Source organism: Pangasianodon hypophthalmus, chromosome 28, assembly GCF_027358585.1.
Source record: "Pangasianodon hypophthalmus isolate fPanHyp1 chromosome 28, fPanHyp1.pri, whole genome shotgun sequence".
Lineage (NCBI taxonomy): Eukaryota > Metazoa > Chordata > Actinopteri > Siluriformes > Pangasiidae > Pangasianodon > Pangasianodon hypophthalmus.
In genome coordinates, this window is record NC_069737.1 from 6,556,632 (window position 1) to 6,580,479 (window position 23,848).

General features: G+C 39.5%; 1 protein-coding gene across 2 annotated transcripts in view; it reads left to right on the plus strand.

The window, feature by feature from the left end:
* Positions 1-941: 941 nt before the first annotated feature.
* Positions 942-23,848, plus strand: part of lrba (LPS responsive beige-like anchor protein) — a 202,997-nt gene continuing 180,090 nt past the window's right edge. The window contains exons 1-12 of one of the 2 annotated variants that reach the window (XM_053231069.1): positions 942-1,178; positions 1,407-1,682; positions 19,487-19,718; positions 19,919-20,019; positions 20,717-20,812; positions 20,984-21,105; positions 21,362-21,488; positions 21,747-21,866; positions 22,052-22,198; positions 22,557-22,754; positions 22,972-23,105; positions 23,254-23,362. In XM_053231069.1, the coding sequence (XP_053087044.1) occupies positions 1,533-1,682; positions 19,487-19,718; positions 19,919-20,019; positions 20,717-20,812; positions 20,984-21,105; positions 21,362-21,488; positions 21,747-21,866; positions 22,052-22,198; positions 22,557-22,754; positions 22,972-23,105; positions 23,254-23,362 (1,536 nt within the window). In that variant the 5' untranslated portion in view covers positions 942-1,178; positions 1,407-1,532. Of the gene's footprint in view, positions 1,683-19,486; positions 19,719-19,918; positions 20,020-20,716; positions 20,813-20,983; positions 21,106-21,361; positions 21,489-21,746; positions 21,867-22,051; positions 22,199-22,556; positions 22,755-22,971; positions 23,106-23,253; positions 23,363-23,848 lie in introns of both variants that reach the window. The other variant, XM_053231068.1, reaches the window with a different exon arrangement.

Here is a 23,848-nt window from a genome sequence, read left to right on the forward strand (position 1 = left end):
TAGCAGTAATATTAGTAGTAACAGTAGTAATAGTAGCAGTACTAGTGGTAGCAGTAATATTATTAGTAATAGTAGCAGTACTAGTGGTAGCAGTAATATTATTAGTAATAGTAGCAGTAGTAATAGTAGCAGCAGTAATAGCAATAATATCAGCAGCAGCAGTAGTAATAGTAGCAGTAGTAATGGCAGCAGTACTAGTGGTAGCAGTAATATTATTAGTAATAGTAGCAGTAGTAATAGTAGCAGTAGTAATAGTAGCAGTAGTAATAGCAGTAATATCTGTAATGGTAGCAGTAGTAATAGTAGCAGTAGTAATGGCAGCAGTAATAGCAGTAATATCAGCAGCAGCAGTAGTAATAGTAGCAGTAGTAATGGCAGCAGTAATAGCAGTAATATCAGCAGCAGCAGTAGTAATGGCAGCAGTAATAGCAGTAATAGCAGCAGCAGTAGTAATAGTAGCAGTACTAGTGGTAGCAGTAATATTATTAGTAATAGTAGCAGTAGTAATAGTAGCAGCAGTAATAGCAATAATATCAGCAGCAGTAGTAGTAATAGTAGCAGTAGTAATGGCAGCAGTACTAGTGGTAGCAGTAATATTATTAGTAATAGTAGCAGTAGTAATAGTAGCAGCAGTAATAGCAATAATATCAGCAGCAGTAGTAGTAATAGTAGCAGTAGTAATGGCAGCAGTACTAGTGGTAGCAGTAATATTATTAGTAATAGTAGCAGTAGTAATAGTAGCAGTAGTAATGGCAGCAGTAATAGCAGTAATATCAGCAGCAGCAGTAGTAATAGTAGCAGTAGTAACAGCAGTAGCAGTAACAGCAGCAGCAGCGCTGTGTACCTGCAGCACACCTGATCCCCGCACAGCTCCGCTCAGACCTGCATTGCGCATGCGCGGCGCTCGCTCACCCACTTGCCCACTGTCATGGCGGCTGCGAGCCGGAGCCGAGCGTTTCAGGAAGAGATGGCGCTCTGAAAAGAAAAAAAACTCCGAGAAGAAGTGCGAGCTCACCCGGAGCACTCGTAACAGCCGCGGGAGGATTTCTGTTTCCGTGTCGGAGTGCTTTTAGCTCACAGAGTGTGTGTATGTGTGTGTGTGTGCGTGTGTGTGTGCGAGAGTGTGCGAGAGAGAGAGAGAGAGCTCATTATCCTGCTCTGAAGAAGAAGAAGAAGAGGTGAAGCTCAGTTTCCTGTCTGTCTAAACAACAAACCTTCCTAACAGTTTGCTAGTGTAGTATTTCTTAATAGCAGCTATTGCTTTGTTGAATTTCTGCCCCTCTGTAGCAGTAAGTTGTAGCCCTCCTTATAGACTTCCTTATAGACTCCTTCAAGTGCTGAGCGTCTGCGCGTGAGCTGAAATATCTCACCTGTAATCTCACCTGTAACACCACCCGTGTTTCCAGACCTGCAGCAGTGGATGGAGAGTGGCTTTTAAGGCTTCTCTTCAAAACACAGAGCTTAACCCTGCGCATTCAAGGTGCTATTTTAAACCTGAGTCACCTTGAAGAGGAACAGGTGTCTCACCTGGAATGGCGGAGGAGAAAGCGCCCCCTGGTGGAGGGGGCATCATGCCCACCGTGCCCATCAGGGGCATCCGGATGAAGTTCGCCGTGCTGGAGGGACTCATTGAGGCTGGAGAGGTCACGAACCGGGACATCGTGGAGACAGTGTTCAACCTGGTGAGTCGATTACAGTGACACTATCTGTATCTGTATCTATATCTGGTTAGTGCTCCAAGTATCTGAAGTGGGTGTGGCCAAAAAAACAGGAAGTTTATATATATATATATATTTCTATATAACTTTCTACATAACCGCTGAAGTGCCAGTGAAATGCCTGCACTGTCAGTATTGTGTGCACATCCTGGCTCGGACAGTTCCTCAACATCAGCTACATCACTCCAGTTCATATTTTTTTCAATTTTTAGATTTTTTTTTTCAAATCTAGCTCATGCAGTTGTTATTTTTACTTGCACCTTCTGACTAATTTATTTGGATGTATTTCCCAAAATGTAAACCAACTAGTTGCCTGATTAAAACTACTGTGACAGGTACAGGTACTAAGGACGCCGTAAATACATCGCATAGTGCTGCTTGTTCGTGTTAACAAACATGGTCTTTGTTTGTCCTGCGAGCTTCATATCTCACCGCCTGCAAGTTTTGTTGCGTTGGAAAAATATTTGTATCCTGTGAGAGCTCACTAACGTGAACTTTGATTAAAATTATGGTTTCAGATCGTATATTTGTCACTGAGTCACTGCCACGGAGTCACGGATTACGCTGGCAAGTTTAAATCACCTACTTATTACTTTTTATGTTTAAAGAACATTTTATGAAACTTAACATGAAAGACAGCAATCCGTAAAATAAGACAAATAAGAATGGGCATTCAATTAGGACAAAAGTAATGGCACCCTATAAAAGGCAGAGTTAGTGTGTGTCTGTGGTAGATGGTGCTCTGCAGTGGCTGAGCTGCATTATTGGAATATTTAGCGCACGATGCATTTAGGAGGTGCTCTTTTACCGTTTGGCGGGTGTCACTAAATTAGCTGTACTGTAAACATACTTGGCAATATACGACTGATTACGGCATTTATTGATGCTTGTAACTGATTATGAAGAAAGTCAGCCATACCGAACGTGGCGGGTGTTTTTTTTTTTGACCTATAAATCCAATTACACATGAATTTATTAAAAGAATAATAAACAATGTTCAATGTTATTATTAGCGCTAGGAGTGTGAATAGGTCTCTGTGAAGGACACATCTTTCATCTTTGTTGAAAATAAGACAGCCTCTATTTTTGAAGATCCAGTTTAAAAGCCGAATATTCCCAATTTCCCTTTATTTACCCCCAAGTGTAATGATCAGCCGAAACATGTTTGTTAGGTGTCTGAAGCGTTCCTCTTTCCCTTCCCCTAGAGCTACAAAGTTAATGAAACTCTAGTTTGCCTCCAGGATATCAACTTTAATATTCATTTAGTTATTAGTGCAACACTAAAGAACCAATCACCAAATATGAGGCTGATTAACTACAGTTTGTTAAAGGGGAGTAAATTGGGGGCATTTAACTGTAGGCTGATTTGCAGCTTCAACACTTAACAGGTTGTGAAATATTTTCAGTTAGCCAAGTTCACTATTTTAAACATAGTCCCCCTCTACATACCACCTGACACCATAAGCTGCTGTTGAAAGAGGAAACATTTTTAAAAACGGAAATTTTCCTGAATGTCTGTTAGTCCTCTGCAGTGTTTTAGTGAGTGTACCATGACTATCGGTTATACGGTTATACTAGTAATAATTTGGCCATATCGGGATATGACAATAACAAGATTCAGGAAACCACTTTAAATTTTTTATCATAAACCCACATTTGTTTGACAGACCTCAGATTGTGAGAACAGCATGCTGCAGAGAAACTATGATTATGAAACTGAGATAGGTCTTGCAGGCGTGATAAGTGTGTAAATGCGATGGCGTAACACAGTGTAGTGCTTTTTTGTCGCATTCTGTGCATTGAAGTGTCAGCACACAGCACTTGGCGTTAAGGTCAAAGGTCACAGATGACGGGGAAGTCGGTTAGCACACTGTGGGAACGGTTATAGTGTTTGTCTCCCTCACGTTGCATCTGTAAGTGCATGTGCAACAGCACAACACACACAAATCTTGTGTTGAAGATTTATAGGGTCATGTGACAAAACATAACATTTTCATGATACACATCATTTAGTGAATTCACCAACAAAAATAAAGAAAATCTGAAATTTAAAGTCAAAAATTTGAGATAAAATCGAAAGTTCTGAGATAATAAATCAGAAAATTTAAGATAAGTCGAAATTGTGAGAAAGTTTTTGAAATTGTGAAAGTTTGAAATAAAAAGTAAAAAATTTTGAGATAAGTAAAAATTCTTAGATAAGTTTGACTTTGACATACTGCTGTTGTCGAAAATAAAGAAATTTTAGGAAAAAATTGTTCAAAGTTTGAGATATTAAGTCAAAATTTTTAGATGATAATAATACATTCTGACATATTGCTGCTGCCAGAAATTACAAAAATGCAGAATTATTCAAGAAAGAATATGAAGAAGATGAAGAACTGCATTTTTTTTCGTATTTACAAAAAGACAAAGGAAACAGAATTAAGACTCAGGTGGTTTGTTATACCAGTAAATAAATCGAGGGTTGAGAACAGCGAGTTTAGCATGCTAGTGAAACATATCTGATGCCTCAGCACGCCTCGTTTGTAGCGACCAATCAGAGGCTTGGTTACGTAGTGTGTTCAGTTCTCCCAACTGTCAGGTGAAGCCTCCCCATGATGTTTGTTGTTGTTTTCTCCGCAATTATTTACGCAATTTTGGAAGCCAGAAATCATACAATTGTGCTTGTTTATAAATATAATATTGTGATAATACAATAAAGCGTAAATTGTTACTGTAACGTTAATCTGACTTTTTGGCTACACTGTATGAGGACGGATTTTATCACAGTAATCTCGGTGTGTCATCACGTCATCACCCGTCTGCATGCAAATCCACAGTGCTGTGTGTGTGTGTGTGTGTGTGTGTGTGCGTGAGAGAGAGAGAGAGAGAGAGAGAGAGAGAGAAAGAATAAGAGCAATAAGGAAGTGTAACACACACCACACACTAACCTGCTCAACTGCTTCTGTTAGTGTGGCAACACAGTAGAGGCTCAGACACACACATACACACAAACACACACACACACACACACACACACACACACGCTCTAGCTGCATGAAGGATGTGGTTCTATGCTGCTGTAACCTCTTGTCTTGAGGAACATGTTGCAGGTTGCTTGCATTTTCTCAGCGCTTGTTAGGAAGGATTTCTCCGTGCGCTCTAGAATGATTGGCTTTCTAGACTTTAATTATCTCCAAATTCTGGAGATTTCCCAAATCCCAAATTACTAGAGTTTCCTTTTCCTTTTGATAATCCCAGTATAGAAATGAATTCACTCTGCTCATTAGGTACAATTAAACAGACACCATGAAACAGCTCGAGATTCTCTGTGTTGATATATTTGCTTTTGAAATAGTCAGAATGACGTTGTGTTGAAGTGCTGGTCTGATTTACACAGCAGCCAATAGTGTTCCAGATGCTACGCACACACACAGACACACACACACACACACGCGCTGAATCTAAAGAAACGTCTTAGGCTACGTCCACATTAATCCAGATAGATCTGGAATCTGCATTTTCGTTTAAAACGTTCTCCGTCTACACTGGCGTTTTCCAACATTTTCCAAAAATTGTTCGTCCTACATAAAAACGCAAGAATTTTCTCCTACTTGAAAATTCCCTTCTGTCCCCTTTGAAAAAATGCAATCTGAAGGTTGTACAAAGTGACATTAATCTTTAACAACAACATTAATGTGGACGTAGCCTTAAATAAAACTCCAAAAACACATCGATGAACCATGTTTACTGCTAATCAGCTGCTGCTGTAGAGCAAGACACGCCCCCAGGGTTCTAGAGCACATTTCATTGGACGAAATGAAAGACTAGTACAGGATGAGTCATTAAAATTTTTATAATTAAACACATTCTATAACATTTTTCAAAGTGCACTTTAGAACCTGAATAAACATGTTGTATAACTTGTTTGATGTTTATTCTAGAACCTATTCAGAGTGCATTCTAGAACCTGATTAAGCACATTCTATAATGTGTTCAGAGTGCATTCTAGAACCTGAATAAACACATTCTATAATGTGTTCAGAGTGCATTCTAGAACCTGAATAAACACATTCTATAATGTGTTCAGAGTGCATTCTAGAACCTGAATAAACACATTCTATAATGTGTTCAGAGTGCATTCTAGAACCTGATTAAACACATTCTATAATGTGTTCAGAGTGCATTCTAGAACCTGAATAAACACATTCTATAATGTGTTCAGAGTGCATTCTAGAACCTGAATAAACACATTCTATAATGTGTTCAGAGTGCATTCTAGAACCTGAATAAACACATTCTATAATGTGTTCAGAGTGCATTCTAGAACCTGATTAAACACATTCTATAATGTGTTCAGAGTGCATTCTAGAACCTGAATAAACACATTCTATAATGTGTTCAGAGTGCATTCTAGAACCTGATTAAACATGTGCGTGTGTTTGTTCAGTGTGTTTAAAGTGCATTCTACAGCTCCTCAGGGCTTCAGTCAGGAAATACACCTGCATGTCTCGTTGCACTTACGGTGTTAATATGGATTTGTGTCCAGTTTTAGAATTGTTCTGAGGATAAAAAAACCCAGACACAGATAAAACAAACACACACACACACTCTCTTGCCATTTTTACTTGTCTAGAAAATTAGTATTTTTCACCCCTTTTACTTTACATGATCTCTCCATCCCTTTATCTATCTTTTTATCTCTCTCACTCTGTCTTTCGTTCTTCCTCTCTGTCTCTCTCTCTCTCCACTGACCTGTTAATCTGATTTATTATAATGGCTTGAGCCTCTTTCTCCGAGTAGGCAGTTTGCACTCGTTTGACTGATCACACACACACACACACACACACACTCTCTTTTTCATGGTTGGGTGTTAATTTTTCCTGAATGAATCACTCGATTCTCTGTGGGGGTGAAGGCAGAGAGCGGTGAGCGAGTGGCGCCGTCGTCTTCTGTTATCTGCGGAAGAGGAAGAGTTCTCGCTCTCGCTCTCGGATCTCGTGCTCAGTGTTCTCCGTTCTGCTGTTGGGGAAAACATAACGAGTCAATTGATTAACAATTAACAATTGATTAACTTGTTCAGAGTGAATTCTAGACCCCGATTAATCAACATACTAGGAGCTTTTTATAATGCCTTCTAGAACTTGTTTAAAATGTGTTCTGGTACATGTTGAAAGAGTGTTTTAAACCCTGTTGAAGCACATTCTAGAACCTCTTTATAGTGCACTCTAGAACCTGTTTACTCTAGAAGTGCATTCTTGATCTTATTAAGGTTTCTGAAAGTGTTTTCTGGGGCATGTTTAATTTGCGTCTGAGAAACACGGTCTAAACGAGCATTATAGTACCTGCTCGTAGTGCATTCTAGAACCTGTGTTAAATGTGTTCTACCAGTTTACAGTGTGTGTTTAGGAAACTGTTAAAAAATTCAGCTTCAGCTTTCTTTGTTCTGCTCTAGAGATAAACTGGTGCTTGTGTTTGTTGCCTAAAGCTATGACCTCTGACCTTTACCGGTTGCTATGGAGACGGTGGGAGCAGGTGGCAGGTGGTGTTCTCAGGTCTGGGCGTGCTGTAAGCGATCTCTCGAGACAGAAACAGGGGACGTTGAGTTAGTTTTCCCCTCATCATGTCATTTCACTCAGCCTCCTTATAAACCTGCCTGCTAATTAGCATGAGAGAGCTCATTGGCTAGATTTGTGTTTTATGCAAATGAGTTCTCTAAGCTTGTGACGTTCCACTGAGCAGGAAATGAAGTGCGCTCCATTCAGAAGGGGTTCTCTTCTTAGGGTGTTTAATTTGGTCAAGTTTGCACTCTGGAACCTTATTAAATACATTCTATAGTTTATTTGAAGTGCTTTCTAGAACCTGATTAAAGACATTGCATAACTTGTTACTAGTTTAAAGTTCAATCTAGAACCCAGTTAAAAACATTGTTTAACTAGTTTAAAGTGCATCCTAGAACCTGATCAAACACATTCTGTAACTTGTTTGAGGTGCACTGTAGAACCTGATTAAACCCACACTAGGTGCTTTTTATTGATAATGTTCTACAGCCTGTAGAAAGAGCCTTCTAGACCCTGTTAAAGCACACTCTAGAACCCCTTATAGCATAGAACCTGTTTACGGTGCACTCTAGAACCTGATTACCCGCATGTGGTAACTTGTTTGAAGTGCATTCTAGAACCTGATTGAACACTTTGAGTACCTGGTTTGAGTTTTTTTATAATGTGTTCTAGAACTTGTTTGAAATGCATTTTGGTACCAGTTGAAAACAGCCTTAGAGCATGTTAAAGCACATTCTAGAACCTCTTAGCACATTCTAGAACCTGTTTATAGTACGTTCTTGATCTTGATTAAGCTATGGATGTGACTCAGCCATTCATAAAATTGACTGCTGATTAGCATGTGAGATTTATTGGCTAGATGTGCGTTTTATGCAAATGAGTTCTCTCGGACAGATTAGAAGATAACGTTGTTGGTACGGCGTAGTTGTGTTTACGTTAGAGCGTTGGACTCGTCACTGCGTATGCAACGACGTCGGCTGTTTGGATGATGGACCGTAAACTTAAATCAGTTTGTCAGCTCTGAATGTTGGATATTTCATTGTGAGTCGCGTAGAGTCCACATGCCTGGAACTGAACTTCCTGTCTCCTGTGAGTGTGTTAATACTTTACTGAACACACAGACACACACACACACACACCCTGTGGGGCAGTGAATAATTTACACCTGCTGCACGTCCTCGGTTACCGCCGCACAAAGACTTTCGCAACCCGACTCCGCTACCTGACTTTTTCTGTGCGAGTCTAAAAGTCTGTATTCAGTACTGAAAAGTGTTAGCAGTAATGGCTAAACCCATAGTGCTGAACTGTGTGTCCTGAACTTAACACTGATAAACACATTTGGGACGCAGCCACACACTTTAAGCCTTTAAGTCGTGCAGCGGATTGGGACGCAGCCCACGACTACAGGTGTGAATGTCGTGCTGTGGATGAAGACAAGATGGAGGATGGAAACGGGGTGTGTGGAAGAAGTGACGACACAGCGAGTGCCTGCATGTGATTGGCTGGTGCTCTTTTGATGATGTCATCACTGAGTGACTAATGGAAAAACAAAACAAAAAAAATTGCATTTTTTTCAACACTGACATTCCTAACGCTTGCAATTTTTTAATTAAGTAACAACCATGTGGTACTTTTTATTTGTTTATAATTATGTTTAATGGATTCCCTTGTTTTATGCGTTTGTGTGACTGACATTGCTAGTACTACATGCTAGTGTTGAATTAGCTAGCTGGCAAAAAACACGCCCTTCTGAATTATACTTTGAAACACTTTGAAATAAGTGCTTTGTGTTAGTGGAAGCACTAGTGGATTTGAGGGCAAGCTGTTATAGGAAAATAATCAACAAATGGGTGCCTCAGTAACAGCGCATCCTGAAGTGTTTTATTTTATTCCTCTTATACCACAGCAACTTGGCAACAATTACAATTTTCTTATTTATTAAAGAACGATAAGTGCTTTTTATTCATTTATATATTATAATGTTTTGGAACATCCATGAAACAAGTTAGCTCCTTTTCTCATTTACATTATAGCAGATATAAATAGTTGCTCCCTCTACAGCCTTTCTTTTGAAGTTAATAAATGAAAAATCACAGCTTGTCACGTTACAGAGAAATCAGAAAGCGCAAACTCCTCCCTCTTGAAGACTTTAACATGGTGGTACATTTTATCTCTTGTACAAAGCACTGACACTGACTCCTTCCATAAATGCTAAATAAATGTCTCCTCAATGAAAATTCACGGTGTCAATGATTATACGTGTTTTATTAAATGTCCCTATTAATGAGCTGTTACTATAGAAACGATAACGTATAAACGTGAGTGCATTAATATAAACCCTGTGATTTGAATTGTTAATCAACACCTTCCAACCAATCACATGCAACACAGCGATAAAGGAATATGTTACAGGAAAAGAAGGAAAGAAATACGATAAAGGAAATGGAGAGAAGATGGATAACCAAATTCGCATCTAAAGTTTTTAAGTTTTTAAATCAATAGCTATTAAGGAACTAACTTTGGCTGCTAATGTTAGTGTAGCTTAACCTAGCTAGAACGTTACCTAAATAGTTCACATCAAGTGTTTAACATCACTGTGAAAATCTCGTTATTTGAGCAGAATATAAAAACATTTTTATTTGTTTGTTTATTAAATTTTTCCCGGAATCCCGTGAATCCCGGATGCTTCACTTTCACCTTTGGGATCATTTACACCAGTGCTATATTTTTGAGATTTGAAATTTTGAGATTTGATTTTTTTTTTTAATAATCTTACAACAATTTTAAAATTCAAGTTTGTTTAGTTATTCAATATTATTTACCTATATAATTAAAATATACATAATTCAAGCTCCAAGCTCCATAGATAGACTGGTTTTTTTTAATCAGGTGGAATTCCAAGGACAGTGAATGCCGGCAGTTCCGGGATTCAGGAATGTCACAACGGAAACGGTTAGAGATCGATAGCTCCGTGTCAAATGGATCGATCGAGACCCGATTTTAGCCGACTTCACAGCGAAACGCCTGCGCATCTGTAATTCAAGCGATTCATGAGATACGTGCTCTCTGATTGCTTTGTTTCTCAGAATGGAAAACTGTCACTGAATCCTGATTCCAGTTTCGGAATGAGCTCTTACACATGTTATTATTTCCATTATGGATTCAGGAGAACACCTCGCTCAGTCTTAGCCTATATATCTTTATCTGAGTCTTAGTCTGTTATCAGGATCCATAGAGCATGAATAGTTGTGCTTTGATCCACTTTTATCTCTCAGGTGTGTGTGTGTGTGTGTGTGTGTGAGAGAGAGGGAGACTGTGCGTGACTGTGTGTGATGTATGTAGATGTTTGAGACTAGAGAGAAATGAGTTTCTCCAAAGTAGAGCATCTTCCTTAAATAGCAATGCTAGCAATGCCCCTTCTTTCCCTTTATGTGGTACATATATGCACACACACACACACACACACACACACACACACAAAACTCTCCCTCTGTCCTTCAGCAGCACACACTCCAGGAACACAGAAGCGCTGTAATCTGCCAGAGGAGTGACATTTTATCCCCCTTCTCCCTGAAGATGCAAATCGTGCTGAGCAAAAGGGTCATTGTGTGTGTGTGTGTGTGTGTGTGTGTCTGCGTGTGTGTGTGTGTGTTTAAGAATGGCAGCGTCAGCTGATAAAGAAACTCCATGACTAATTTAATCCTGCAACTACAAATGTGTGGAAAAACAAACACTTGCTCCACATGCTCGAATCTGACTGTGTGTGTGTGTGTGTGTGTGTGTGTGTGCGCGCATATGGCACATTGTTTTCCTTGTCTTTGGGTGTTTGAGAAAGTTTGTCTTTTTCTCTGTGTGTGTGTGTGTGTGTTTGTGTGTGCGCGTATGTTTATATTTCTGCCTGACAGGATGTGTGTCTGTGTTTGTCTTATTTGGTAGTATTTAAAATAAGATAAATTAAAATGCAAACTAATAGTATTTTAATTCAAATCCACGAACATAAAAAATCGGCCTTTATTTTTTATGGCAACTTGACGGCAAAATTTCTTTATGCAAATGAGTGCAGCTGCTGCGTTTCATTTAGCCAGTCAGATGAGAGTAAAATATTGGTAACATGTAATGATAAATCTGAGCTGGAACATTTAATACTGTATTATTTAAAATAATTAAACATTAAACACAATGCTAACTCGAGCTATGTAGCTTGCTAATAAAGTTGCGTTAAGAGGATGTTGATGCTTGTCATGATAAAATAAACAGACTTTTTTTATGCTTTGATATAAAAAAATTACATTTCAAAATTGTTAATTCCACCAAATATATGATTTGATTTAGCTTACTTGATTATCATAACTACGATCTTAACCACACCCATCAGAATGTCATAGACACGCCCATCGTTTGAGCAGAGCCTTACGTGTTACAGATAAATGAATAAATATAGCTGCAGGCAGCGACTAAGGGGGCCAAACACTTTCTGGGCCCCACCCTTTAGGAAGACCAGAAGCCATTATCAGACTATCAGCGCTTGTTCCCAAGGAGATATACTAAATTTGATGGCAACGTGGCAAGCCGTTGCTGAGATGTACATTCACTTCCTGTTTGGTGACTTTGTCATCAAATATGTTTGCAGGTTGTGGATGAACCTGCATATCAAAAATCAGAGAAACAGGTTTTGTTTGGATCGGGTTCATGATGCTGTGATCCAAATTTTGTGACGATTGAACAATATTTGTAGCAGAAAAAGCGAAAAAAACACAAAATGGTCAACTTTCTGTTTGACAAATCACAAGTTCGTTGCATCAAGAAAACTCAGCAGCTTCCAAGGAATTAGGAATTATATTAATGACTCAATAATTTTGAGCAGTTTTACTCATTTGTGAATAATAGCACCCCCTAGAGGGGATTTAGACAAAACCTCTTGGAGTCCCTTAGATCCTGGTCCCTGGTCTGAATATGTCGCAACGTTTCCAAGATATGCCCTCACTTCCTGTTTGGCTACTTTTCTGTCAGATTCATTTGTGCCTCATGGATGAACCAGCCTTCATATCAGTGTGCATATCCAAATTTCGTGGTGATTTGAGAAACTTTGTTGGAAAAGAAGCATCAAAATTCAAAATGGCAGAAAATCCAAAAGGGCGGAAATTTTGCAAGAATCAGATATGTTGCGGATTTATTATTGCAAACATATGTCCAATTTTTGCCGTGTTGGAGGCCCTAGAGTGTTTGAATGGTGTACACAAAAAATTGCTGTGTACGTAGCTGAGACTGTCCTCTATCACTGCGCCAAATGTCGTTAAAAAAAAGTATGAAGTGTTCGAAGTGTTCTGTGGACTGTCGTAGACTCCCATGTAGAATTATAATAAAACTACACACCTTCAGTGCTTGGCCCCCTACAAAATAGGAGCTGTAGCTATAAGAACAAAATATAGAGATTCAAAAATCTATGTGGTGTTGAACATTTTAGTTTTTTTTTTTTTTAAAGGCTAAAACTGTATCTTATAGATTTTTTTTTCAACTATTTGTTATACTCGATGACATTTTAATAAGCTTAATCCTGTTTGAAATGTGGTTAAAAATAAAATTTTCTTCATAAAAAATTAAAATAAAAGAATTAACATAACAGAGTTGTCCAGGAAACATCTTTTATTTTATATTGTTATATTTATTTTATATTGTTATTTTATATATTTTATATATTTATATTTATTTGTTGCTGTCTGTATGAACGTATTTGTGTCTGTGTTTCTCTGAGACTTTATCTTTTTTGTCTGTGTATCATTATGACATTACAAAATGAAATCTATGTTTGTGCTGTTGTTATGAGATCATTTTGTAATTGCTCAGAAGCTGGTGGTGTCATTGTGACGATCTGTCTCGTGCTAATGATGGGTTACCTTATGTTTTCCACTTCACTCGGAGTGTGTGTGTGTGTGTGTGTGTGTATGAGTACAATGACAGGCTTGACAGCCTACAGAGTTGTCTGAGTGCTAGTATGAGTGTATGATTGTGGTTTGTAACTCGGTGTAAACTTTGACGCACTCCTGCCTCGTCGCTCTGCTGTGTAGGTGTTCGGTTAGAGACTCAGAATTGTTCCTTGCACAGTGCGTGTTAATCGTCCTGCACACTCACATCAGTACTTCATTTGCACTTCGCCTAAAGTTGCATGATATCCAGTACCTTTACTCTATTGATATTTATTGTCCTATTGTTACATCGTATTGTTATCTCATCACAGTTTTTAAACATCGTAGTTATTTTGAACATACATTTGTTCAGCTATGTTCAGGGTAATATTATTAACCAGAGTTGTCAGGTTTCAGCAACATTTCCAGCCCTACTACATCCGTGCATTGGGAAATGGAAACATATTCTTCTACTTTTTCTCAGCCTTTGCGAAGGAAACAAGGTCACCATGGTGCGCACGCATTTCTGACGTACGGTTATTAACCACTCCATAATCTCGTTTCCACTTTCCCGTTGTTTAGAATAGAAATGGTTCTGTACATAGACACACTTTCTACACTTACACTTTCTCTTTGTTTGCAGAAATTTATTAGATTTAATTATGATTACTTGTTATAAAACAAAATGAAGTATTTTTAAACTACCCCAATCTTCAACTCTGTTATTAACTGTCCTGTCCTGTCCTCTGTCGCTTCTCCCCCGAGCTTGGGGCAGCGTGATTCCTGATTCCTCTATTAGCTACAGAGCTAAATGGGGCCGTGAGCTTGCGGCCTATGATTCCGCAACATCAAAAAAGGCAAGTAAATTGCCTTATAATCTGTCAAATAGTGACGCTTTTAAAATAGTTGTCCACTCAAAAGAGATAATTAGCATTTTAACTGAGTAAATGGAGTTGTAAATGAAGAGATTAAAATGTGTTGACTCTAGGAATTTCGTCATGAAGACAAAGCTCATGTTTATAATCTTGAATTTTGAATCTGCAGCCTTTGTTAATGAAACAAATCCTAGCTCTCAGAACAGAGTCAAATCTGATTAAATTAAACTTTCATAATATAGCTAAGATATTAGAGCAGATTTTTATATATCATGAAATGATCAGGGTTTTTTTGTTAGTAATTTTTACTAATGCGAGTTAGTAATAAAAAGAGAAAAACAAAAGATTTTAATGAAATTGAATTAAAAGGATTTTTAAGAGCGTTTTTCTAAACGCAAAGTATCGCATGAAGAATTTGATTTTGTTTTTTTTGTTACATGAAGTCATGTTACCTGTAATGAGAGACACACTGTCTTTTTCTTTTTTCTGTTTGTCATGTTGCTTTGTCACGCACACAGACACTCCTCATGTTTTTCCCTATGGTTGTCATAGTTTTGCTCAAATGTGAGAAATTTTGAAAATATTCCGCCTACCAGATTTATACCCACGTCTCATTTCTGTCTGCATTCCACCCACCAGTGAATGTGTGGTGTGTTAGTTTCAGGGACAATACCCCCTTCACCTGCCCTGCCCCCCTCCCCTGCTTTATTTCATTTAACCCACACAGGAAGTAGATATGACCACATAACACAGGAAGTGCATGCGATTTGCGACCAAAGGTGCATAGAGATTTTGTAAAATTAGCCACCGTCTCATTTTTCTAATGGCATTTATGTCTATATCCAGTGAGTTTAGGGCTGAAGTGCGCACTACGCAGGGAGGATAACGATAACAGAATGTTTATCGTATGTTATGATTTTTACTCCCATGTCTTGTAGAGACGAGAGCTGTTATGCATTTCTAATGAACCACCAGCACTTGAGTCATGAGCTGGTGTGTGTGTGTGTGTGTGTGTGTGTGTGTGTGTGTGTGTGTGTGTTTGTTAGTGTGGTGTTTGCCCGTGTGGTGTTTGCCCTTACTGTTTCATAAGTAAACATTGGATTAGTGATGACAGTGGGCCGACTTTTTTTTTCTCCCAGTCTCATACACACACACACACACACACACACACACACATGTTTACTGCAAATCGTGTGTGTGTGTGTGTGTGTGTGTGTGTGTGTATAAAACTGAGCTTCTTTCTCAGGATGACTGGAGGAAAGTAACTACTTGACTAACCAAACTGATCTGTTAGAGAAACAACCTCCGTCTCTCTCTCTGTCTCTGTCTCTGTCTTTCTCTCTGTCTGCCTCTCTGTCTTTTTTCGGGGGGGGGGTTTCAAAATCTTTTTACTGATAAGATGAGGCTGACGTAACTACATAGTTCCTTTTTCAGCAAAATCGTTTAGACTAAATACTGTGATTCATTATGTGACTTTTCATCTGCTGCAATTGAACGTGTGAATATTAAACTGTAAATATAGTCACGTGGAAATTCCGGGTTTGTCCTTTTCTTTGAGCGTGCATGTGGGATGCAGTAAAAAGCAGGAAGTCTCAGTGTGACTTCTCTCATCACACACTCCGTATCTCAGGAAGCACAACCATGTGGACCATCTCCAAGACATAACACAGGAAAACATTATACACCAGGAAGTCCTGTTAACACAACCTATATTCAATGTTAGCCACTTAGCTGAGATTGTTATAGCTGGTTGTTGAAGCTCAGATATTTCACAGACATTGTGACTCATTCCTAAATCTGTGTGGTTTGCAAAACCTCAGAGAATCTAAATATTACGTTATAAGTTATAACCGATTTGTAGTCAGTTGCTGACGTAGTTGACTAACTAATGCTTGACTAAAGCTTGTAACTTGGAATATCAGACTTCCGACTAGGAAAAATCACCTAAAGTTCAGAAAAATTTGTATTCGAAAAATCTGGAAGGTTTCCTCAACCCTATCGAGGTAACCATGGCAACAGTAAACAAAATATCACTTCACTACTAACAAAATACAAACATGGAGGCATCCATGTTTTTTCCCACTTTGTAGCTCAGAGATGTAATTCCGAGTTCAGATTTCTCACTTCTGATTTAAGACACGCAGCATAAGTACTAAAGGTGCAAGTGTCACAATGCGTACATGGACGCAGGCAGCTTCTACACGAGCGGCCTTGTTTACTCGCTTGCGTATCTTATGTACATCTGGAGGATTAAAAGTGGCGTCTACTACACGGCACGTCAGAGCCAAAACATCTCAGTCCATCTGGTCTGCAACTCAAACTGTAATCTGTAGTGATTTCATGCACAGTGACGTTAAACAGACTGACGTTACTCTTTAAAACTTTGTGCCGTCGTCGTGATTGTTGTCATGATCTGCATCTCAGATCATAAACCCTCGCATTACATTCAAAAATATTTACTGATCTAGAAAATCTAGAAGACTGACACTCGAAACAGACCTTTCTGTAGGTTTAAGAGGTTTTTAAAATTCTAACACTAACTAAAAAACGTTAGTGTTAGTACTCAGTAATGGTCTAGTGTAGTATAAGTGTGCGATTTGAGACAAAGCGTTAGTTTGTGTAGTCAGTTGTGTCCAGTGTCACATGGTGCTATACATTTACATTTATGGAATTTGGCAGATGCCCTTATCCAGAGCACTTAACAGAAGTGCTTTGAAAACTCTATGAAAAGCTAAACTAAATAATTTCTATTGTTTAACTAATATCTTTAAAAAAAAAATGTATGAAGGCACTGGGCGCTAGGTGCCATGGTTTCACTTGTAGCCATATTAGCGTGATATTGCCCCTAAAAAAATACACAAACCCTTATAATGTCTCTACGATTTATCTTGATGTTGCATCATGCCAAAGACTGCAGGGGTTCAGGCAGCGGCCATCTTGCATACACATAATTAACAGCAAGTATAAGAAGTCGGAATTTGAAACTCCAGATTACGCCATTTTTCACCTCTGTGCATTGGAACTACAAAGTGTGAAGAAACTTTATGGACGCCTCCGTGTTAGCTAGGCAGCTAACTGCGATGTGTGATGTAGATTTACCTCCTCAGACTATAGAGTCAGTGTTACAGATTTAATAAGTAAATATGTCTATGTTGACTGATCTAAAGCAAATACTTGTGTGTGTGTGTGTGTGTGTGTGTGTGTGTGTATATATATATATATATATATAAGTAAAGAAGAGCCACTTTGTTTACTGTCGATGTCATGAGCATCCATGTTGACTTGATGTCACTTGCTGAACTCAGAGTTGAGGAGAACGCCACTAGTTCCTGAGTAGGGATTCTGAGGTGAGGGGCGTTTTCTTTGTTTTTTTTCCCAGTCGGTGGTCGGAGATTACAAGTTGCGACCTTAAACTGAATGCAGCATTAGCTCAGGGTTAGCCAAGTTACGGAGATTAAGCTTTAATTGTAACAGCTAGGTCTAATTTCGTTGCAAAATTTGGTGGTTTTCTTTTTAATATAATCTGATTCTTAGCTAAAATAAGTCAAAGTAAAATAAAACTAAAAAAAGTAAAATACTAATGTAATATAAAAAAGAACTAAGATAAGGGATGATGTGTGAATGCTAAATACATACTCTTGCAGCTTTGCTGTTGTTTGATTTTCAGTCTCTTGTTAATGTGTAAGTGTTTAGGAATAAGGGTTAACTGTGATATTAACTCCACTGCACGCTCCACTTCTGTAATATTAATAAATCATTAAGTGTAAGAGAAGGAATTAAGCTCCAGTTGACTCTGATCTTCTGCTTTCCTTGTAAATCTTTCTAATGAGAGCCACTTCCTGTTTGCTGCACCCCACTTCCTGTGCAGCACACTATTTAGATAATGATAATGACCGGATAGCGAGCAGCGCTTAAGTCTGGGTGTGACTCTGTGTGAACAACTGGGTTCTTTAAAACAGATTATTCTTCTAAACGAATCTACATTTAGATTAGATTGATGTGATTTATAATATTTATCTGTTTTTTTCTCTGTATCTCATTTATAAGATTTATTTTTTGCCCTATAGAGGGTGCTGTGATTTATCACCTACGAGTGCTTTACTCCAGAATTTCCACTAGAATTTTTGATTTAACAGGAAGATGTATAAATTGTATTAAAAAGGGGGTTTATGTATTTTTAGGGGTGATATCACACTAATACAGGGCTACAAGTGAAACCATGGCAACTAGTGACCAGCGCCTTTGTACATTTTTTTAAAATATATTAGTAAACAATAGAAATGATTTCGTTTAGATTTCTTTTGTTTTGCTGTTTGACTTTTTCACACTCTTTTTTTCACTCCTGCCATCCTCTCTCTTTTCATCCTCTCTCTTGACCTTTCGTCATTCCAGCTTTTTTGAAAAGCACACTTTAGATGGATGTGTATTTACTTATTTGCTTACTTGTGTTTATTTGGTTATATATTTATTTACTTTATTAATTAGCCTCTAAAACTTTTCCACCTAGTGTAGTGTTTTTGCTGATTCCGCTCTCACTAGCGATCTCTCCCCATCACATGACAGTTACTGACCCACCAGGGTGAAGTGTTTTTTTTTTTTTTTTTACAGGTGATGATGTACATGATGAAATGTTCTGTATTTAATTCTCTCTTTCTCTGTGTCTTTGTGTCCCACTGTCTCTCTGTCCCTCTCTCTGTTTCTTTCTGTCTCTCTCTTTGTCTGTGTGTCCCTGTGTGTCTCTCTCTGTGTCTCTCTCTGTCTCTCTCTATCTCTGTGTCTTGTGTCTCTCTCTTTGTCTCTCTCTGTGCCTCTGTGTCTCTCTCTGTCTCTGTGTCTATCTTTCTGTGTCTCTCTGTGCCTCTGTGTCTCTCTCTGTCTCTCTGTCTCTCTGTGTCTCTCTCTGTCTCTCTGTCTCTCTGTGTCTGTCTTTGTCTCTGTGTCTCTCTGTGCCTCTCTCTGTCTCTGTGTCTATGTCGTTCTGTGTCTCTGTGTCTCCCTCTGTCTCTCTGTGCCTCTGTGGCTCTCTCTGTCTCTCTGTGTGTCTCTCTCTGTCTCTGTGTCTGTGTCGTTCTGTCTCTCTGTGTCTCCCTCTGTCTCTCTGTGTCTCTCTCTGTGCCTCTGTGGCTCTCTCTGTCTCTCTGTGTGTCTCTCTCTGTCTCTGTGTCTGTCGTTCTGTCTCTCTGTTTCTCTCTCTGTCTCTCTGTGTCTCTCTCTGTGCCTCTGTGGCTCTCTCTGTCTCTCTGTGTGTCTCTCTCTGTCTCTGTGTCTGTCGTTCTGTCTCTCTGTTTCTCTCTCTGTCTCTCTGTGTCTCTCTCTGTGCCTCTGTGGCTCTCTCTGTCTCTCTGTGTCTCTCTCTGTGCCTCTGTGGCTCTCTCTGTCTCTCTGTGTCTCTCTCTGTCTCTGTGTCTGTCGTTCTGTCTCTCTGTGTCTCTCTCTGTGCCTCTGTGCAGCTGGTCGGAGGTCAGTTTGACCTTGAGCTGAACTTCATCATCCAGGAGACGGAGAGCATCATGTGTATGGTGGACCTGTTGGATAAGTGTGAGGTGACGTGTCAGGCCGAGGTGTGGAGCATGTTCACGGCCGTGCTGAAGAAGAGCGTGAGGAACCTGCAGGCCTGCACTGAAGTCGGCCTCATCACACTCGTCCTGCAGAGGATAGACAGAACAGACAGCATGATCGCAGGTAACGCGCTGCTCTGGACTCACAGCGATGGAGTCGTGTTCTGTTTCTGTGACTGAGAGGTTTGGCCAATATTTAAATACTGTTTGTAACGGTGAATATCTATGAGTTATGGGTTATAGAGTGGTCACATCATCTTTCTGACTGTACTATGTAATATTTCTCTCTCTGAGAGTCTGTGTGTCTTTCTGTCTGTCTCTCAGACCTGTTGGTGGACATGCTGGGCGTTTTGGCGAGTTACAGCATCACAGTGAAGGAGCTGAAGCTCTATTTCAGTAAACTACAGGGCGAGAATGGACAATGGGTACATCGCTATTTTAGTTTATTTATTTATTTTTATTGTAGTTATTTTTATATTTTATTTACTGATTTCTAATAAAATAAATAAATATATACGCTGTGTACTTTTTTTTTGTTTCCTTTTTGTTTCCTTTGTCCTTTTGCTTCACCTCTTTTTTACCTTCTCTCCTCTTCCTTTTCCTTGTTGTGCTTAATTTTCTCCTTATTCTCTTCTGCTTTATTCTCATCCTTCATCCATTCTTCCTCATTCTCCCTCTATTCCTCTTCTCATCTTTATCCTCTTCTTGTATTTCTACCTCGTTTTTGCCCTCTTATTTATTTCTCTTTCTCTTTTGCTTCCTTTCCTCTTCCTCATCTTCCTCATTCCCATCATCATCTTGTTCTTCTTCTTCATCTTCATCTTTCATCCTCTCTCTTTCTCACTCTCTTTCTCTCTCCCCTGTTTGTCTTCCTCATTTTCCTCATTCTCGTTTTTCTCTCCGTTTCTTCTTCCTCTTCCTCTTCCTCATTCTCATTTTCCTCTCCTTCTGTTCTTCCTCTTCCTCATCTTCCTCATTTCTATTTTTCTCCCTTCTTGTTATCATATTTTCTCTTCCTCTTACTTTCTTCCTCTTCTTCTTTCTTTCTTGTTCCTCTTCCTCATTCCTATTTTTCTCTCTTCTTGCTCTCACATTTTCTCTTCCTCTTTCGTCTTCCTCCAGCCTCCTCATGCTGTGAAGCTGCTCTCTGTGTTGAAGTCCATGGCTCATCGCTCCGGCCCTGACGCATTCTTCACTTTTCCTGGAAAGAGCGCAGCAGTGAGTGCATCACAAAACCCATGACCTTTGACCTTTAACCTTTAAGCTGACCCTGGCTCTATCTAAATCTTTATTGTGAAGTCATTTTCAGAGGTACGTGATGCTATAAAAGCCCAAATTTTCACAAATTTTCTTTGTGTGTGTGTGTGTGTGTGTGTGTGTTTATAACAGGCCATAGCACTTCCACCGATCTCTAAATGGCCGTACCAGAACGGCTTCACCTTCCACACCTGGTTGCGTCTGGATCCCGTCAGCAACATCAATGTAGATAAAGACAAGCCTTACCTGTACTGGTGAGTCTCACTCTCTCTCTCTCTCTCTGTCTCTCTCTCTGTCACACACACACACACACACACACACACACAGCATGCCATTTAACACTGTAAATAGATGGCTGTGTCCCAAATGCTGTTATTTATTAGAAGAGGTTTTACTGTAGAATTGTAAAAAAAAAAAAAAATGAAAAGAAAAACTGTACAGTAAGGAACTGAAAAATAAAAGTTCAAATGTTGTTCTCACTTTCTGACATTATCTCTCTGTCTCTCCTAGTTTTCGGACAAATAAGGGTATGGGTTATTCGGCCCATTTTGTTGGTGGCTGTCTGATTGTTACTGCGTTAAAGGCCAAAGGGAAAGGGTTCCAGCACTGCGTCAAGTTCGACTTCAAACCCCAGAAGGTAAAGCGTTTCGGCACATTCAGTAAGGAATAAAACACTCGGGTGATTTTATAGGAAAATAATCAAAGACAAGGTGGTGTGATGCCACCTCATATGAAGCGGAGTTACTGTTACCAACCCACAGTTGATTATTTTCCCATAACAGGACGTCCCGAGGTGTTTTATATCTCTTACACCATAGCATGATTACTATTTTTAATTTATTAAAGGGTGACATTTCAAGTATTTGGTGTGTGTATATGTGTGTGTGTATTGCAGTGGTACATGGTGACCATCGTGCATATCTACCACCGCTGGAAGAACAGTGAAATTAGTTGCTATGTGAACGGAGAGCTGGCGTCTTATGGAGAGATCACGTGGTTCGTTAACACCAGTGATGTAAGAATCAAATCAAAAATATATGAAAGACGTATTTAAAGATTTCAAGCTGTTTACATAAATTTAAAGATTTCAAGATTGTTTACACAATCTCTCTCTTTTTGCCTTTGTATTTTGGACCATGTCTGATCTTTTGTTATCCCTCTCTCTCTCCCTCTCCATCTCTCTTTCTTTTTCATTAACAGACATTCGATAAATGTTTTCTGGGCTCAGCGGAGACGGCAGACGCCAACCGTGTGTTTTGCGGTCAGATGGGGGCGGTGTATCTGTTCAATGACGCCCTCAACGCTGCACAGATCTTCGCCATCTATCAGCTAGGCCCCTCCTACAAGGTACCGCGCACACACACACACACACACACACACACACACACGCAGAATAAGAACCAATCCTAAATGTATATGACTGTTTTCAATACCTCATTCGTGTCTCTCTCTCTCTCTCTCTCTCTCACTCTCACTTCCTTTCTCCAACTATCTGTCTTGCCCTCTCTCTCTTGCTCCTCATCTGTTGCTCCGTCTCTCCTTTTCTGCGTCTCTCCCTCTGTTCCTCTCTCTGTCTCGCTTTCTTTTCTTTTCTCGCTCTCTCCATCTCTCCCTCTTTTCCAATCTTCATCTCTTTATCTCTCTATCTGTCTCACTCTCTCTCTTTCTCTCCCCCCGTTTCTCTCTTCCCCTTTCCATCTCTCAGGGTGTGTTTAAGTATAAAGCAGAAAGCGACCTATTGTTTGCGGATCATCATAAATCTCTGCTGTATGACGGCAAACTGAGCAGCAGCATCGCCTTCGCCTACAACCCCCGAGCTACAGATGCCCAGCTGTGCCTCGAGTCATCACCCAGAGACAACACGTCCATCTTCATACACTCTCCTCACGCCCTGATGCTGCAGGTAAACACACACACACGCGCTCACACACACGCGCTCACACACACACACACACACACACACAGATTCTTTCTTCCTCACATCCTTTCCATTCTGAGTTCTTGGTAATAAGTGTTAAAAATACAAAAAGTAGACTGAAGAGTGTTAGTGTAATTCATGTCTCTCTCTCTCTCTCTCTCTCTCTCTCTTTCGCTTTCGCTCTCTATCTATCTCTCTGTAGGATGTGAAGGCTGTAGTCACTCACTCAGTTCAGAGTGCTGTTCACTCCATCGGAGGAGTGCAGGTTCTTTTCCCTCTCTTCACTCAGCTGGACTTTGTGCAGCCGAACAGCGAAGAGCCTGACATCTCTGTCTCGTAAATACACACACACACACACACACACACACACGTCTATAATTGCTCGGTCTGTGAGAACCTTTAATGCTCTGAACACAAACACACAATAATAATAATGATGTTTAATACACACTACACTGTATGGAATATGTGTGTTGTGTTCCAGCTGCACTCTGTTGTCGTTCCTGTTGGAGTTGTTGAAGTTGTCCGTAGCGATGCAGGAGCAGATCCTCACCTGTAAGGGCTTCCTCGTCATCGGATACTCTCTGGAGAAGGTCAGTCAGCACAGTCGCCATCTTTCTCACACACTAATATGGAAAAGAGTGTAGGTCTTGGAGTAAGATGTGTGTGTGTGTGTGATGTTCTCTCAGGGTTAATTAACACATCCTATATGACCAGGATTTGTAACTTCAGTCCTGGAGGCTTACAGCCTGCCTGATTTACATCGGGAGCTCCATATCAATAACACATACTATTACTAATACTATTACTATTACCATTATAGCTACCACTGCTGCTATTTCTACTACTATTACTACTGCTACTGCTATTACCATTATAACTACCACTGCTGCTATTACTACTACTATTACTACCACTATTACTACTACTACTGCTATTACCATTATAACTACCACTGCTGCTATTACTACTACTATTACTACCACTATTACTACTACTACTGCTATTACCATTATAACTACCACTGCTGCTATTACTACTACTATTACTACCACTATTACTACTACTACTGCTATTAC